General features: G+C 40.3%; 1 protein-coding gene across 9 annotated transcripts in view; it reads left to right on the top strand.

The window, feature by feature from the left end:
• Nucleotides 1–19,075, top strand: part of LOC148224150 (uncharacterized) — a 444,317-nt gene that overhangs the window by 271,920 nt on the left and 153,322 nt on the right. For all 9 annotated transcript variants that reach the window (XR_015802075.1, XR_015802071.1, XR_015802073.1 and 6 more), the window contains exon 3: nt 18,863–18,975. Coding sequence is in view for 3 of the 9 variants with exons in the window: in XM_088160764.1 (XP_088016890.1) it covers nt 18,892–18,975 (84 nt within the window). In the remaining 6 variants the exon portion in view is untranslated. The remainder of the gene's footprint in view (nt 1–18,862; nt 18,976–19,075) is intronic.

Genomic DNA, 19,075 nt, shown 5'->3' with positions numbered 1-19,075 from the left:
CACCTGGGATACAGAACTGTGTTTCTTTATGGGACTATGCATTATCATAATTCCATTGGACTTTTGTCTACTGGGACAAAAAGTGCCAAACCTCACTTGGAAAGTTCAGGCAAGTAAATATCCCCTCTTTGTGATTTTTTTGTGTAAATTGCAAATTAGCTGGACTGCTCAGAGTAAGGCCAAGAGTGTTCAAAATAGGTACCCAATGAATATTTAGAAAAATCCTTATTTGCTGTTTCAAGCTCTTAAGTAAATCTTACCATGAGAATTTTTTATTGCTGGTTATGTAAATTCCTCACACTGTACTGGGAGCTAATTCGGAGCTCCTTGTCCTGACTGTTGAATCCAACCCTGAGGGACAGCACTGTCCCTTTGTGGAGAACATTCCCTGCGTCTATTCTGTGGATTAACAGGCTGAGTTCTAACCTTTATTTTCTCAGAGTGGTGGCAATGGCTGTATTTGTACATGCTCTCTTTACTGGGTCTGAATATGCACAAAACTAACTTCAGGATCAGTCCCCTGCTCTCACTGCATTCTAACAGGAAAATAAACTGCTGGTACATGGATTTTTTTTTTCCCAGTGACTATAGAAGAAACATTGAGGTAGTGAAGCATTTGTCAGAACTGGTCCTTTGTGTTGCCTCACACGACCGTGTTGTCTTAAAAGGATATTTATACAGTACAGGGCTGCTGTATAATACCTGGTATAATTCTCTGTGCAATGCCAAAAATGTGGGGTGCTGTGCTTTTGAGTTTTAAAAATGTCAGAATGGAAATTCAGGCTGTTTGACACTGCACTAATTTGCTGAGAGATGTTGGAATACGTAGCCCTTTCTATAATTTTGCACAACACTTCAGGCTGTAATATTGCAATAATTACCTAGTGAAATCATAATTGAAAGGTAAAAATTGAATTTAGGGTCTACATAATTTAAACGGGACCAGATTTTACCAAGCATGACACCTTCATGGTGTCTGCTATATTCCTTATAAAACATACTAAATTTTAAGCCGATAACTCAAATGGTTCCTGTGGTATAAACTTGTGAAAAGTCACAATTTTGCATTGTGCTGAAAAGCCACCTTACAATATAGTGACTACCATGGCTCTTTAATATCCAGCAGAGTTCTCCTGCTGTGCTTTGTCAGTCGGTAGCAACATCCAAGTCTTCTTGTAAAAGTAATTCACACTTTTTTCACAACACTGTTGCTTTAATTACCACTGAACTCTGCTGTTGCTCAGACAGGCCTAGCAGGACCAAGAGAGGGTCAGCGCTGCAGTCACTGCAAAAGAAGCAAATGCCTTTTTTTCTTACTTTATTATTAACAAACCATCTTTGATTGAAATGCTCCAAGCTTCTGAGACCCAGCCTTGTCTCTGTGCTCTCTTGGGGTATTCATTATCAAAGCAGAGCATGGATGTCAATCTGAGAAAACATCAGAAATAATACCTAAAATCCTAATCAGAAAATGTCAAGTAAAGGCAAGATTCACATATCTCTTACATGCAAACAGCTGATCAGATTTTTCATATGCACCCATTGAATTTCTGATAGCAACCGACTAAGTCATCAACTTACTGTACATTTTTTATGTGTAAAAACGAATTTTACCCATTTGTTTGTGATTTTATTTTTTCTTCATGTTTATTTCATTTGTTGTATCTCGTTAGAGCCGAAGGCATTCACAGGAAGAAGTGAAAGATGCTGAAAGACAAAAAAGATTGTATTTAAAATTACAAAATACTGCTTCTGTACCTTTGTCTCATGAAATCTTCAATATTCATGTATCTTCCACACTAAAAAGCTGTAAAATAACCCTTTGAGTAGCACAAACATAATTTTCAGACCTAGGCTTGAGTGGGTTTATCTCACTGCTTACCTTAGAAGGTCAAGTTTGAAAATGGTCTTGTCCCTCCTGGCTCTGTGTAGGGGCTTAAACTCACCTGGAGAGAAATGCAGCACTTCCACCATGGCAGTGTCCCTCCATAAACTGCAACATTCCAGCGTTTTTAGAGCTGGATGTGATCATTTCTACATACAAGGGAAACTGCAAAGCAGGTTTTGGAGTTGCAACTGATTTAGTCAATGCAAATCCAGTGCAGCCTGCCAGCCTTAACACTTATTAGAATATACCTGTGACTGATGAATAGGATTAGAGATCAGCCCTATGTTTCATATCTCACCTCTGAGATGATACTGCAAACTGATACCACACCACTTAACGCTGCAGCAACGCAGGGTTCCTGCCTGCCTTGGGAAAAGGGGACACCTGTGGCATTAATATTCAGTTATTAAATAGCCACATCAGCTAGGGAAATACACTGGGTTTGCATGGATTTCTCATAGCCCAAGAATCAGAATATTCTTATTTTTGGGCTGCTGCAAGGTGAAAGCTGGCTGGGTAATGTGTTGTCTTTGGGATGCTCAGTAATGCCATGCCCTGATCAGGGCTGATAACCTGGAGCTAACATTAAGGAGCTACAGGACTGACAGGAAACACCAGAAGAATTAATTTTGAAAATATTTGCCCCAAGTTACTCTCAATATCTTCTCATTCTGTAGTGTCTGGAATTAGGAAGGGTAGAAAGTAGAGGTCAAAAACAAAACAAAAAAAAGCCACAAGTGAGGTAATAGAAATGAGGTTTCAACATGGATTTTGGCAAGGAGGAGAAAGACTTGAAGCAGCAGAGTAACACCTCGACTTGCAGACCTACACACAGGAACCCAGGCAGATTAAGAAACCTGTGATAGGTGAGATTTGCTTTTCCTCTGCAGCTCTTTAGCCAGTGATAGGTTTTTCCAAGTCCTCCTTCCCAATAGTGGGACATGCCTGCCAGGAGTGCTTTGACTTCTTCCTGGTGAAAAGTGCACAACATGACAGAGTACAGAAGGCAGCTGAAATGATGATTATTTAAAGTACAGCCTTGCAGTGACTCGGGGGCAGGTGGTTGTGTGTACCAAGGACAGAGACAAAAGGAGGGAGGGAGTTTCTTCCTTCCTCACTTGCTCCTGGCACATCCAGGCAGAGGCACCACTCTCACTTCCCCAGCTCCTTCTTTGCAGAGCGTTTGTTCTGCAAAAAGGCATTTGCAGGAGGTATCACTTCCTACAAATTTTTTATTTTGCATTGACTAAATAACAGGCCCCAGTCTTGTAGTGATTTATGCAGTACTAAAAGCAGCACTGATCATATGCAACAGCCTGTGTGGTTCTTTCAAGAAGCAACATTCCTGCCCTGGCATGGATAAATGGTTCCTAGAACCTGAATATAGCAGTGCTGATATTTGCTGCTCTCTGGCCTGAAAGTACCTGTAAATTCACAGGCAGGAGATGCAGCTGAAGCTATGGCTGCTTCTATCATGAATCTAGTAATATTTCCTGGGTTTTTTCCCCCAGGTGCTTAGATGTTGCATATCTTTCCTCCCCCCCCAAAATATTTGTATCCTAATATGCTGAAAAAAAAGTGCTTGCAGATGCAAGGGGTGGAGAGGGGAGGCAGCAGAAACAGAAATTAAAGATTCATTATTTGGAAAATGAGAAAAGAACAGAAAAGAAGACATTATGATTTTCCACCATTTAAAGCCCAGCTTTTTTTTAGGTATACCTTAAAATTGTGCAGCTTATTTCACATTGCTGATATGCCTTTGTCAAACTCGGAACATACAAAAAGAAGTAAATATACACCTAAACTGTTGCTTTAATCAAGGAAAGAAGTCCAGGTTCCAATATCAATGTTCCCCTAAGAGTTTTGGGGGCTCCTGTGTGTTCAGCACCCAGGGAAGCACCCAGTGGCTGCTGTTTCTGTAGAAGGAACTAACGAGGGGAGGAGAGTTCAGACCAGCTAGAATATATTGGTCAGAAACACGGCTTGGTCTGTGCCAGGTGGTTTGAGTGTAAAACAAATCTGAGTTTACAGCCTCTTTTTCTTGAGATTAATCAAATCTGAGGAAGCATGAAACTACTGGATCTGAGAAAACAGATTGTAAAAACTGCTATTGCTGGTTTTCATGGTAAAATTTAATGCATACAGAAATAGTGCACACTTAGAGAAGACAAAATGCATGCCTTTGGGTTTAAAGAAAAATAATTGTTGGCAAACCTTATTTTAAGCTAATGTTCTGAATGGCAGGTAGAAAAGGAAAAGAGCTAAAAGAAGATGGTAACAACATCTCCTTCAACATGGTAACAGTTTTAGTGACCTGCTGAGAAGGAGGTTTAGCAACCTGTTGTAGCACAGGCAGGGAATACAATTGCATCCCCCAAAAAAATCTCTGTAGGCTCCATCCTGACCATGTGACCTTGTTGTGTGACAACTCCACCTGCCAGCCATACCAAACAAACAGAGCAACACCGCACCCTTTTCAGGTTTAAGATATTATTACAGCTTGTGAATAAGATTCCCAGTATGTGGACATGACAACTATGAAAAACTGTAATTTAGGACATAGAGTATTCTCTTTCTGCTTTTATGTGGAATTTCACTTTAATGCGATGTAAATGACAGTAAGAAATACATTCATAGAATGTTAAAGCCTTCCCATTAAAAATTCTGTATGCATTTTATATTCTAATTCATGTACAGTCAAAAACCCTGATAAAATCATAGTACTGATTTGACTGCTGCACTTATCGTATTAATGAGGATACTTTATGCCTTTTGAAAATTGGGATATAGTCCATTATGTGATTGTGAGTGATGTGATTGTATCACACCAATTTGTTATTCAATCCCACCCCTCCCTTCAGTCAGCTTTGTGTATAGGAAAAGCCATTGGTGAGCATGTGTGGAGGCAGGAAATCCTACATTTCAAATTACTATTGTCTTCTTTAATCATTTACCTTTAAACAGATCATGTATATTTTTTCTAAAGCCTGAAATTTACTTAAACTCCAGAAAGGAATTCACAGAGGTATCCAGATTGCCCAGAGGAGCACCAACCAAGGCTGGCTGAAGGGAGACTCACCTAAGCCAACTCTCCAGCTTTCTGCATGTGTGTGCAATGTGAAATTCTCCTCCCAAATACCATATTCTGGACTAATCCTCATGGCTGTGCACAGTCCCTCCTCAGGCTGATTCCCTTTGTTCTCTGCCTGTCCCCCCTCCAGAGGAGAGGGGTTCTCATTTCCATCTTTTAGTCAGGCAGAGTTAGATGAGGAAACCCAGTTTGCTATGACTGCACCTTAAAAATCCTGTCTGACCCCTCCACAACGGCAGGAGCTTGGGGACTGAAAACCAGCATTTCTGTTGTTGGCAATGTGTTTATATGTTGGAACGGCTTGGGTCATTTAAAATATGCTAATGTCTTCTCTTAGCTTGTCCTGATGTGCTCTGGCTTTAGGAGCACTCTTTGTCATTGTGGTTTTCTCTCCTGGTTTTAAGTCCCTGGAAAATATTTCCCCTTGATGAAAATAAACTCCACCTGTTTTCCCCATGTGTAGCTCCTGTGAGCGTTTCCAGACTGAGTACAACTCCTTATCTCCTGTGAGGAAGAGCTGTATGTTCTCCAAAACACAGTAGGGGATGTACAGTAGTTCTGCCTCAGAGACATCTTGAAAGCAGCGTTATAACCAGAGAACTGCATCTCGTGCCTTTCCTGCAATCTAGCCATTAAATGTTTAATTCTGTCTGTAATGATGGTCTCTGTCATTAACTTGTCATGAATGTTGTATTTTTCTGATGCTGCCATCTTCATTTTGTGTCCTGTTTCTGCCTGTAGTTTTCTGTTTTTTTGACTATTATTCTCAGTTTTACTGCCCAATCCATTTTTATGTTTCCTATCTTTATAAAAATATCTTACTGCTGATTTAAACTTCTTTGAGGTGGAGCTGCCACATGCTACAACGCTCAACCCACTGGGAAGTTTGTGAGAGCTTTGACACAAAAAAAATCCCAAGTTCCTGCCTTGCTGTCTCCTGTTTGGAATTTCTGCCCTTGTTAATGCAGGAACATGACTCGAAAGGTTTATCAGAGTGTGTGTCCTCTTGATTTTGGCTGCCAGTGTCAATCAGTTTGTCCATAATGGCTGTGACATGCAGAGGAATGGAAGAGGCCATGCACACGTGTGCACACGGCCACACGTGTTCAGGAGGTATAAAACAGTGCAGAGTAAACACACTGTGCTTTAAAATGTCCTTTTTTGGGGGTGGAGGCAAGAGATATTTAAAGGTCAAAGGGAAGCATTACTAGTGTTAGATAAATTTTACCCTATTTAAATTCAAAACCAATAAGAACTTTATACAATCTTTTGGACAAAGCCTGCAACATTCTAATCTCTGCAAATCCACTCTGTACTGTTCACTGCTCTTCTTATTAATCAGTTCTACAGAGCTGTACTCCTCTCAGTGCTGTTACACACACTGCATTTTTATTCTCCAGCTTGGCCTTTTCTGTATTTTTGCTTCGTCTTACATTCAATTACCCACAGCCTGGTTTGCAGAACAGGGGGCCATTGGGGGCTGCATTTAAGCTACAGCCCATTATGTCATCTTGCTTCGTATATTTTACTCTGATCTTCCTTGGGATGAAACTCATTTATGAATCTTTCTGTGGAGAAATTATGTGCCTTCTTCTGAAGGGTCTGAAATTTGCCTTCTCAATGCCTCTGTTATTAAAAGAACAAGCAAACACCCGACTTATTTACATCTTGGATCCTGGTACTTACACCTATTGTTGCAGTTTCCAGAGCACCAAGGTATTCTAATTATTGTTGCTCTCTGTATTTGCTGCTTTCATCAAAGTATTTAGTGTTTCAAATCCAATGTCTGCTTTCTGAGGAAGCCTTTTGTGTTCTTTGTAATATATACTTTCAAATTCATTTGAGAAGTCCATCTCCCTTCCATACCTGTGAGCTTGACAAGCATTCCTGGAACTGGAAGCTGTTTGCCCAGTGAGAGTTCTCTTTGAAAAAATCCACAGCTCAGAGCTTATGACATTTGATGAAAGTCTTGGTCACTCTTTAGGGATGGGGCCTGGGATTGAATTTTAGAGCTGCTCAGAGCTGTCTTGCTTTTTATGTTATTTTCACAATTACATTTGAATTCATGTTTCTGGTCAAGATGTGTTAAAACCAGGATATATTTATAATCTTTCATATGCGTTCATAAATATCTATACTAAAATACAGGTGTATGACACACTAATTATTTATATTTATCTGTAGGTATTAATAGCACACAGTCACCATCTACTTAATTTTGGTGCAATAATAAGAGTCATGGTTCACCAACCAAGTTTTTTTCCCAGGCTTTTTTGTCAACAAATTCCATCTATCAAAATTCCTTTGGAAGATTGCAGGTACTATTTCCTTCTAGTATCAAATTTTATTTCTTCCTACTGTTTCCTGATTCCCCAGTTTTTTTGAGTTGTCTGCCATGATTTTTCTCCCAGGATTCTTACTTCATGTTCTGCTTGGCAAACTGGAAGTGTTTGCCATGTTTTGATTTGGTGATGGAGGCACACGTGGGTGGTCATTTAATCAAATTGACATGTACAGATATTTAATCCTTAGAATTCCAGTTAAAGTGGGATTGAAACCAGCATAATCCATGCAATTGGCCAGCTTCTGGGTTTAGGGTGAGGGTGTAATGTTTGCTATGTTCAGTGTGGTTTCTGTAATGTCAGATACTGAACTATACACAGACATAGAGATTTTAGACTTAAGAGCTGCATTAGGTACCAAGGAAGAAGTCCCAGCCATGATGCATTAGAAGCCTTGTGCTGGAATTATAGAAGGATTTCACAGATCTAGGAGCCAAGCAAATCCTTAGCTTTTAATAGTATAAAACATAGTAAAAGCTGAAAGTTCATGCCAGTCCTTCAAAATAATTGCCTTTAATATTATTATTGATCATGTAGTAGGAGACACAGCCTGAGTGCTACGAGGATTTCAAGGGAATGCTTTACAGCTTAATTATGTTTCCCTGGGAGATTTAACATAATTCAATTTATTTTCCCTCGTGTTTCATCAATCATTATATGAACAGAAAGGATATCTGAGCTTCATTTCTAAGTGAATTCCTGTAGATTCGAGAACTTTTGACAATATCCATGTTGGAGAGAGGAATGCAGCACACCTTCTGTGGGGCAATGAACCTGCAAAGCCTCCAAACAGAGATGGTGAACTTGCTCTTGATTGTTGGGGAATTTTCTGAGGACAAGCTGTTGACCTATGGGACTTCTGTAAACCCAGCTGGGCAACAAGAAGCCCTCTGAAGTTGGGGCAGTTAATTCTTATTAGCCATCTATTTCTGAAGAGATGTGATTGGGCATATCAGATGCACATGCATATTCTTTTTGTCTCACAGAGGCTACTGATGAATTTAGCTGATTTTCTGTACCTGAGCCTGTTACAAAGTAAGTTATAAGTGGGGTTGAATCTTGCCATTGCTCAGTACCCAGCAGCCTCTTCATCTCCACTTCAGAAGCTGCCAAATTATTCAGGATATTCATCACATGCTTCCAAAGCACCCATTGAAATGAAATGGAGATGATTTTTTAGGGCAAAATGGGAATCACCTGAGCTGCTGTTTCTATGCAGTGATAATCGTGGATGTGTTTTATGCAAGGAAAGTCCTGTTGTAAGACAGTCCACATAATTTGCTGATACTGGTTGATATAAATCGTTGCACTGGTTTTGTTGTAGCTGTTGGGGCCTCTCAGCAGCTGGTGAATTTTGGGGGGCTGTGGGCAGCTGGGGGGGCAGGAGCTGTGCCAAACCAGCCGAGGGAGCGTGGGCTGAGCAGGCCCAGGAGTGGCACAGGGAGGGAGAGGAGCTCCAGTTCCCTCCTTGGCTCACCTGCTGCACGCTCTGGGTAGCCATGGCAGGAGATTGTCTATTGCTGGGGGTTGGATGAAAGAGCTTTTAAAAAAAATATCGAATAAGTCCAGATCTGAGTCAGTGACTTTTAAAATGAAAGGTCTGCTCTATTACTGTTAATGGGCAGGCTTTCATAATTCTTTGCTATTAGAGTACTAAGTCCCTCTTTTCAAAGCCTTCCTGAACCTCTCATTGTCCAGCATTTGTATCCCTCACTTTAATGAGTGCTAAATAAGAATTATATAAGTATTTCAATAATTCTCACTGGACAGTTAATTAAGCATCACTGACTCTAAGGAGCAGTCAGCTATTACCTCCTTTTACAGACAAGTGCTTCCACAGACACAAAGGGAAGAGGTCAATTTAAAAAAAAATGATGTGTGGATTAGTAATCTTTCTCTGTAATAAATGATCTGGCTAACAAGCTGAAACAGTGAAATAAAAACTTGCCTTTTTTTCCCTCCTTTTTTTTTTTGTTCCCTCATTTTTTTCGATTCAATCTCTTGTGTTCCTTCAACCTTCTTTTATGCAGGAAATAAATTCCCTTTAACTTTTTAGGGCCTGAATATTTTGAACTAAAGCTCTCCAAACGTGGTTCCCTCCGAAGATGGCGTGGGGCACGGCCCTGCCCCGTTCTTCATTGCACATTCTTTTTAAACAGCCTCTGTGTTTTCTCCTGTTTGATAGATCCTACCACAAACTTGAACTAGAGTGAGTGCAAAGGACCATAATACCAGTCTTACACACAGGGTATTTTATTAAGTCCAGCAGTTAAAAATGTACAAAGTTCCTTGTAATAATCCATTCATTCTGTTCTCGCCTGATTCTTGGAGTAAGCCTGCACAATTATTCAAATCCCAGCTTTTAGCTACAGCATACACCTCGCCATGGGGCTATGCCTCTGTAATCTTGCTTTGGTCTTGCATGTCAAATGGAATTAACTCCCATAAGAAATGTATGCGAAGACAACCCAAAGTGTCTAATCCTACTGCTGTCTTAAATTTCTGAAACTCAGACCTGTCATCTTTTTCTATAGCTTTGTTGAAGTTCTCACTTATGCTTCAGTCCATCCAAAGATGAAGTTTAGGGAAATTTGCATTTTTATGTATTTTCCAGTGGTGCACTCCTGTGGCCTTTTCACGTGTTCCCTTTGTGGAATTATTTTTTCCCCGAACTCAAGTCGTGTTTCCCACCCTGTGGAGCGCCTGGTGGAGGTGGATCCGGTTGCTTTTAGCCGGCAGTGTACAAGTTTAAACACACAGGGCATTCTGATGCTCACGCGTGGAAATAATATCATTATGAGCACACCTCAGCAGCTCAGCCCCGCTAATCACAAACCCCAATTCTGCCTCGATTCAATCTCCAATCGCGGCGCTTTCTTCCCGAGTAAAGCTGGAATTAGCCGTGCTCGGTGTAACCGCGCTGTTTGTGGGCTGCACTCAGAGCGGCTCGGCTTTCCCAGCAGCATTCCCGAGCCTGGCTGCTCTTCTCTAGGGGGCACGCTTTCAGATTCCAGCTCCAGAATGCCTACCTTATACATAATGAAAGGGAGGCAAAAGCACAGCATTATCGAGAGAAACTTAATTTTCCACTTATTCAATCAAATATCAACCAGATCTGATTAGGGGTGGCCAATTTTAGATGAACCAGGCAAAATACATTTACATAGGGGGTCCAGTTTCAACATAATTTCAGTAAAAAGCAATTACAAAATTACAGTCAGATGGAAAGCTGGTTCTTCTGGGTGTCTTGGCTAAGTGAGGTTGGAAGGGTAAAACTGTAACTTATTGTAGTGGATATTTAATAAGTGGTAAAGCCGCAGCACTCTCCACTTGAAAGTTAATTAAGGCCGTGGAATGACCATACTTGTACAGCAAATATGTTAATGGGTTGGCCATGGTAACTGTCACAACAAAGCCCAGTGAAAAATAATGGCTTTATGCCTTGCTTTTGCTGATTGTTACATCTGTTGAAAAATACTCTTATATTTTGTTTTGGTTTTGCTGTTTTGAGGAATAGTCTAGCAGCATTTAATTTAGGAAATGCTTAAAGTGATTATTAGAAACTAAGACAAATACTGAAATGCAGATAAATGTTAAAATATCTGCTTATGTACTGGCACTATATAAATGTCAATAAATGGTGCATGTCGGGGAGACTTTATTTTGGTTTTTTAGACAGGCTCTGTGGTTATTAGAGTGTCCAATTCTGCTCAGAAAGCTTGAGCTAATCCTTTATATATAGTATTTCATTTATGGGTGTAATTGCTGCATTATTTTTGTTGCTGTTGGATAAGTGAATGCAGTGGCACACAGACTGTCAATTGACTGGCGTGCTTTAAGTGGATTAAATCTTAATTTTCTTCTAAGAAGTCTCCTCATTTAGAGTATGGTCAGTTCTGGCCTTCAGGGTTGGTTTTGCATGCTCAGTTTCCATGAATTTTGAACTTCTTTGACAGCCCATGTGAGGATGAGGCAGGGGAGCACAGTTCTCCCCCTTATTTCAAGAAGCCTGGGGACAACCTAACAAAAATGGTGGAGAGTTAGGAGAAAATGAAAATTCCCCATGCAACTCTGCCATACACAGAGAAATGTGATCAGGTGGGCAAATGATGGTACCTGCAAGTGGATGGTCTGTTAGGGGTAACTGAGAAACCTGGCAAAGAGGAAAGGATCTTAAGAGAAAATGGAATTATGGAGGATGAATTAGGTGAGAGAAGAAAAAAAAGTGATAGTACAACAGAATAGGAAAATGCAGTGTGTGTTTGCAGCAGCTGAAGGAAAAGCAGAAAAAGAAGGGAAGGAAAAGGTGGGAATATTCCCAGGTCATCCTGGGAGGCCTGGCTGTTGTGTTCCAGTGGAGCAGACTGGTGTCAGCTTTGCTCAGTTCATGAGTGATGGGTGAAATGTGTGAAATCAGGAGCTGGACCCGAGTCCCAGCACACAACTACAGTGCAGTGTGAGAGATCACAGCACTTGGGTGTGGTGAATTCCTGGCCAGCCAGGAGCAGTGGTGAAAATGTGAGAAACTTATTTGAAGTTGGAGAGCAATGCCTTTTAAAAGTTATTTTGTTTGTCCAACCTCCAGTTATCCAGTCAACAGTTAAAAACTGTTTCAGTCTCTGAAGTTCTTCCCTCATCACCCTTTGCAAGGTTTTGTCACATACTTTAAAAAGGCTCAGATAAACGGATCTCTCTCTGTGATAGCAGGTAGGGATGCCCTGGAGTTCCTCCCGTGCATGTGTCTCTTATCTAAGTAAAAGGTCTTTGGGGAAGGTGATGTCTCTTAATCCATGTTCCAAGACGAGTGTCCCACTTCTACCTGAGATCTTGAGATGCCAGTGAAATACAAATAATGATTGCAGCCACGCATGAGTGATTCAGTTCTGATTTTCTGAAAAAGTGTTCCATTTTACTATCTCATTCAAGAGCATGAAAGCAAAAATAGGCCATTTTGAGCAAATGATGCATAATCATGGACCTTAAACACCTCAGCACTGAGCTCATCACTGAGGGAGGTTGGAATATGTACTTTCTCAAGTACTTTCTCAAGAGATATCCAAGTTGGTGTCAGATGACTTGTGGATTCTTCTGGAAGTTGTGGAAACGTATAATGGGACTGTGTTTTGTTAACCCAAATATTTTGGCATACAATTACTGATTCAGTGATTCCACTTTGTTTTAAGCTGGAATATGTAAAGCCAGAGTGCCTCACTGGAAAACTTTAAAATATACCCATTCTTCCTGAAGAATCATTTTAAAATAATCCATTATCTTATTTTCAAAGAGTTCACATGGCAGAACAGACTTCAGCTTGTTCTGAAGGACAAAATGCATCCTGAGTAACAGTTTGAATGAGAACTCCAAAACAATTTCCCTCGGGCTAATAATTTAGACAATTGAATTCTATTCTCCATAAATACCTCAAATGTCCTAGACAAGTGCTAATGCCTCTGTTGTCTTCTTTTTGCTGACTACATCCCTCCTGGTCGTTACAGAAAGACCTCTGAACAGTGTGGCTGTGGAATGGAAAGGTGCAGGGTGTTTGGGCAAAAATATTTTTGCAGTGCTGTCCACCGAAAGAGAAAAATGTTTGTCTTAGCAACTGTCCTGCTCTCGTGCACTCTGTGCCTTCACTCCTGGCTGACAGTTTCTTAGATCAGTTTTTGTGTTGTTTTCTCGTGTGGTGAAACTCTTTCAGCAGTGTTAAGTCACCTTATTTTTCATATTTTGCCTTGTCCTTTCCTGTTCCTTTCCTTCCCATGTCACAGCTGCAGAGCTGCAGATTTATTCTGCCCATAATCAATTTCTGAGTCAGTTTGGGTGACCTTGACTCTGGCTGGATTTTTGTGACTTCTGTCTTTTCTCTTCTCACCCTCTCTCTGCTTTGCCTGTTTCAGGCTGTAAGTTTCAACCTCTCCATAGAAATTCTCCATACAGGATATAGCCTGAGGTATTGTTGTTTCATATTCTAATAAATGTGTGCATAAGTGTGAGTGTGTCTGCAGTACCAGAAATACCTAAAAATCTTTCTGGGCTTGGGGAGATGTCAGTCCTTTGCTTGAAACTCCTTACTCTTGGGAAGTTTGCTCCTGAAATGTGCTGAGTCTTGGTCTTGACTGGAGAACTCCAACCACTCACATAAGTTTCTTTGTGCCAATGTAGCAAATGTGTTGTTTTAGTTTTGGGAAAAAAAAACATCAAACCCCAACAAAACAAAACCCAAACCCCCCAACTTTAGCCCATATGTGGGGTCTTTTTATTCTTTCAGAGTTGCCTGTTTGTTTTCTTTTTATTTAGATTGTTTGTTTAAAAACACACTCAGGAACTTTGATTCTGACTTGACTCTCCAAGGCTTGACTTCTGTCCTGTATGTTCTTGGTTGTTTACATCCTCCCTGCTCCAGTATCTAAATGTATGAGCCTGATCTTAAGATGATGGTCTCACTTTCAAATGGGAGTATCAAAAACACTTAGCAATGTGCTTGCAAGGCTCACAAAGCCATTTAAAATCCTGTGATAGAAGCTATCTATTATAATTGCACCAAGTACTGTTATTAATGTCTCCAGCCTCTCCATTCTCTTTTTGCTCAAGCCATGCCCAAGAACAATTAGCTGTTTGTTTGACCTGCATTATAACATCAGCTCTCCATTATGATAACAGTGGAGTGACTAAGAACAACACATAATCTTCAGATTTAATGGGGCAGAAGACTGCAAAGGGCCAAACCCGTCTTGATGAAATGCCCTCAAGTCAGCAACTTTATGCAGAAGTGGATGTGGCACAATGTGATTTCTGTGGCTCTGGCTGATTGCTACACAGAAATCCAGCACTGATACCAAGGAGATTGCAGCAGATCAGTCAGAAATTCCTGTTGAACATAGAAAATACTGGGGGGAAACTCAGCAGATCAATCTCTGCTGTCTTTAGGGGAGACAATTATTTTATCCCATCTGTTGGTGTGCATGCAAATGAGAAACATCCCCTTTTCCTAAAATTCCTTGAGTGTGCACAGACTGTTCACCATTAATGTCACCAGTGGAGGGGCTGTTGCTTTGATAAGGTGATTGGGAGCTGACCATGATAGGGGCACCTCAGTGGATGGACACAACACCAAGGACATCACAGTGCAGAATTCTCTGAGTAGAACTGTTGGGATGACACCCTGTAAATGAAACTGCCTCTTGCCTTATATAGGCTGTGTTTGTAGACAGTAATCTGGAAATACATTGCATTCTGAGAGCTGAAATCTAAAAATGTATATATTGGTCCAATAAATAGCATCACGTTATCAGTTTTATTTTTCTGCTTCTATTGAATGCAGAACACGTGCTGCTAAGAAACAAAAAGGACATGCATTTATTTTCAGGCATAGGACTTTGCAACCACTTGGGAAGAATATTCTTGATTGAGAACCAAAACATTCCATGATGCTTAACAAACCTGCAAATTGAAAAATCAACATCTGCCCTGTGTAGCAACATAGCAGGAGAAAGACCTGTAGCCTGAAAAATTCAAAATACTCCTTAAATTATGTTTCAGTGCATTTATAAAATTACTGTTCTCTGAATTAAGGCTCAGGCAGGTTTCATAGGGCAGCATCTGTTGTGTGGATGGACAAAATCTCCTCCTGCACTTGCTGGGGGCTGTTGGACAGTCCCGGGAGCACAGAGCTGTGTCTCCCTAACCCTCCCACAGTGAGATCTTAAAACAAATGAGATGCATGGTTAAATCACTGAGGATGACCACAGCTGTCCAAACCCCCCAACTCCTGCACCCACAGTCCCCCTTCCTGTTGCAGTGTTGGAGTTTTCAGCGGAGCAGCCAATGGAGGCGAGCGGAGCACGGTCCCTGTTCAGACAGAGGAAGGCAGTGCTCTAAAGGAAACACAGAAACCTGTGATTATGCACTTACTGCAGTGCTGCCTGCCTGCTCAACGGCTGCCAGGTTTTTTGCTGTTTCCCTTATTTACATATCACAGCCACGTCTTTCTAAAGTTACTTTAATAATTTATTAGACTGATCTTTTCAGAAATCTACCCGGGCTAGGTGTCATTAAGAAAAGTTATTTCAACTTATTTAAAGGTTTGTGCCCGGGTAGGGCATTTACCTGCCTCACTGCTGATATTCTAAAAATACCTCCATGTCCATACTATTATCCATTCTTCACGTCCAATTGCTCTGTTATGGTAATAGTCAGAAGCACACCATGTAGTAATTACTTACAGCTGACTTAAGAAAAGAATATTCAACTCCCCCACTGTTCCACTAGAAGGTCTTTATGCGCTATTAACTCATTCCTGTTTATTAATACTCTACTGGTAATTCTGGCTGCTGCTTTTTAGGTTTGTAATAGGAGGACTATTAAACAGCAATTATTGACCATATGGGTTAGTGGATATTTGTGGTGGTTGTTGGGTGGTTGTTTTGTTGTGGGTTTTTTAATGTTTTTTTTATGCTTTTAGGTTGTTTTTAAGGAGCCACATCACAATATAGTGGTGCAACTTTACATCTGCCTGGGATTAACAACTTTGGCAGCGTTCCCCACCTAAAAAATGCAAATTCCATATTTCAGAAATATCTGAAGCTGTGAAAATACAGAGCAATTTAAAAAACATGAAAACACTGTGCCAGACAAAGTGAAAATATTTTTTTCTTTTTTTCCAGCAGTGAGGATAGGATTTGAGTTCTTTTCTTTGGAGTTTTTGGGTTTTTCTGGTCTTTCTGCTTCTCTTTCTTTGACTTTTTTTTTTTTCTTTTTTTTTTAGTTCTTGTCCTAGAGTTTTGTAATGGTCAAGTGTAAATTTCAAACTAATCAAACTTCTTCTAGAAAAGTGTGAATTATACCACTTCTAAGAACTAGAAATCTGCCTTCCTTGGTAAGCTTGCCTAGTGAGAAGATTGAGGAGAGACAAAATTACAGCAATTATCTCTCAAATAGCTGGGCTGAAAAAATGGTGTCTTCCCCCCTTTTCCTCTCCTGATTTTTTTTCCCTTTTTTTTTTTTTTTTTAAAATCGTTTTAAAATCCAACTGCAGTTCCTGCCTTTGCCAGCAGCAATAGCTGTCAGTCACAGCACTGATGATTCCTTTTCCCACTGCTCTGCACTGAGAAGGCCAAACCAGCCACAATTTTGGCACCCACTCTCACTGTGGTGAGAAAATAAAAGACTTCAGCAGGGAAAAAATATGTAGCAGCAATGTGAAAAGGTAAACATGAGTGTGGGATGTGGTGTAGAAGAAAAGGGATTTGGGAGGTGAGTTGATTTTAATGCAAAAGTACTGGGCCACAAGCAAATGTTTTGCAAAATATATTCTCATTTCTCAATTCTCTTTGGGGTTGTCCCTAAAACCATTGAAGAAGAGTCAAACTTGGAAAACCAATTACTTGTATTTGCCACTGACACGGCTTTTTTCTAGAATTTTCTTAATCCCTTAATACTCTTCTTACACTTTCTTAGTGCTCCTACTTGTGTGTGTTTGTCTTGGATTATGAGTCCAGCTGTGTCAGTGTGGTCCTCTGAGCTGCTGACCAGTAACAGCTCCATTTAGACATAATTGTGGGCACAGTTGCTTCTGGGGATGGTTGCATAGGTGAAAAATCTCTGCAATACTAAAGTCAGTCAAAAATAATAATAAAGTCAAAATAGAGTAAAAAAAATAAAGTGGAATTTGAAAGCTACTGCTTTATCACTGACTAAACACTATTTTTTTCTTCCTTTATTTCTTTTTTTCCTTTGTCTTTAACATTGAAATTCTTTCCTGGATTAACAAAACAGATTCTTGTGTGATGTTCCACACCAAAAAACCATTCCTTCCTCCAACAACTATGGCTTGGAAGGTGTATATTTTTTAGAAAAGCTGGTTCACTCTTGTGCTTTTAGGTCCTGAATGTATTAGTGATGCTTTTTTCCCAAGTGGCAAAGCTGAGAGAGGAAAAACTGAAGGGATATGTTCAGTAGAGAAGGATGGGACTGGTGGAAGGTGGGCAGTCCTTGCTCACAGGCTTTTCCCCCTGCCTTGCCTGGAGTAGCTGCACAGCACTGGCAGCAATCTGCTGAGGGACATTAGACAAGGGGGCTGAAGGTATAAAAAGGTGACATTGATTTTATTGCTTAGAAATATGGGCCACTTAATTTTCTTTATGTGCCTGGCATCTTGGCCACGCTGCGGGATTTTTTTTTTTTTTTTTTCCTGGTGTAGTTTGTTATTTAAAATTGTTGTTTAGGTGGAGGTGTCATTTCAAGTTTGGAATAAAGGATAAGTGGGAATCCTAAGCGAGGTGGCCCTTGGTGTCCAGCAGGACTTCAGGGGCTTGACTCTCTCATCTCTAATTCAAACCTGCCCTGAAATAATTATATCTTAAGAAGAGAATATTCTGAAATTTTATTCTGTGCTGTAAAAATGCAGGTGAAAGCAGACTCTGCTGCTGATGTGGAGCTTAGGCTGGTAAATGAGTAGAGCATGATATTCCTTGAGAAACTGGAGTGGAGGAGCAACCCCTGACCATGCTCAAAGAAAAATGTTGTGTGAGTGATTCAGCTCTTCCTTCTCTTGCAGGGGAGAGATTAGAGGTGCACCACTTTGTCAGTTCATCTCCTTAACTCATCATATATTATTTATTACAAGGATTTGGTTTCCTAAGCCTGTCGTCTTCTTTTCTCTTAAGATACCAGTCACTATTTGATCTTGAGGACTTATTTTTTATGATGATGGTGACTATGATTATTATTATGTACAGGTATGTGGGGAGGGAAGGATTTTGAGCAACAGCAAAACCCAAGCTTCTAAACATATGGACTGTCAGTGTTTTTGCCTTGTTTTGGCACTTTTTGCACCTCATGCTGATGGTGTGATTGTGGTTTGCTCAAATGCATCTGAGGTCCCCTTGTAGCCTTGATTCCAGGGGCCTTCTGACTGATATAATTCTGTGCATGGAGGCTCTTAACTAAACTGGCTTAGACACCTTGAATTCATTTACAGCATTTGAAAGATAAAATAAAAAAAATTTAAAAATCTTTTTGCACATCAGCCGCATTTAATTTACGAAAAGTAAAATTTGTAACAATCTGGGTTTCTTGTTTGTTTGTTTTTTTATTTTTATGCCAACCCACTCCTGAAACTTATAGACCAATGAAAATGTTAACGTTTAACCTCATTCAAGCCAGCCAAAGTATTTTCACAGAAAGCAGGTGCCTTATTGGCATAGTTAGTGTTAAAGGGTAGGTTCTTCCATTTGTCAAAAGTTCAGAAGAAACCTTTCATTTAAAAGGAAGGGAAGTCTTGTAGAAAAAATTATTTGTATGGGCTAAAATCAAATAATAAGCTAGATAGGAATAAACTTGTTCATGTTTATTCTTGGCAAACCGAGAGCAGAAGTGTCATGGCTTTGTTCAGTTGCTAAAAGGATGATTTGGGAATATTTGATTAAAGAACCAGACTGTCTCCCCACCTGAGCCAGACATAAAAAGTTATAAAGAATATCAAACGAAGGAGTAGCAATGTGACACATCCCTGTTTTTTCCTCTCCTTGCCCCTCTCTCCAGGCAGCTGATGAGAACAGAGGAAGGAGCAGATGATGGCACCAAATCCTGCCCTGGAGCTGAGCAAGACTCAGGGAGCAGCCCCGTGTGGAGAAGCAGATGGAGCTCTGCAAACTGTAAGTGCCTGCTCTGGTACATTCCTTCACAAACAAACCCCCATATCTGTGGTAACTGCATTTTTGGGCAAATTCCTTCCTGAATGTTGTTTGAGATCAG

Source organism: Sturnus vulgaris, chromosome 3 (genome assembly GCF_052056855.1).
Source record: "Sturnus vulgaris isolate bStuVul1 chromosome 3, bStuVul1.hap1, whole genome shotgun sequence".
In the NCBI taxonomy this organism is placed as follows: Eukaryota; Metazoa; Chordata; class Aves; order Passeriformes; family Sturnidae; genus Sturnus; species Sturnus vulgaris.
The sequence above is the reverse complement of the archived record's forward strand: the minus strand, read 5'-3'. Positions and strand labels throughout refer to the sequence as shown.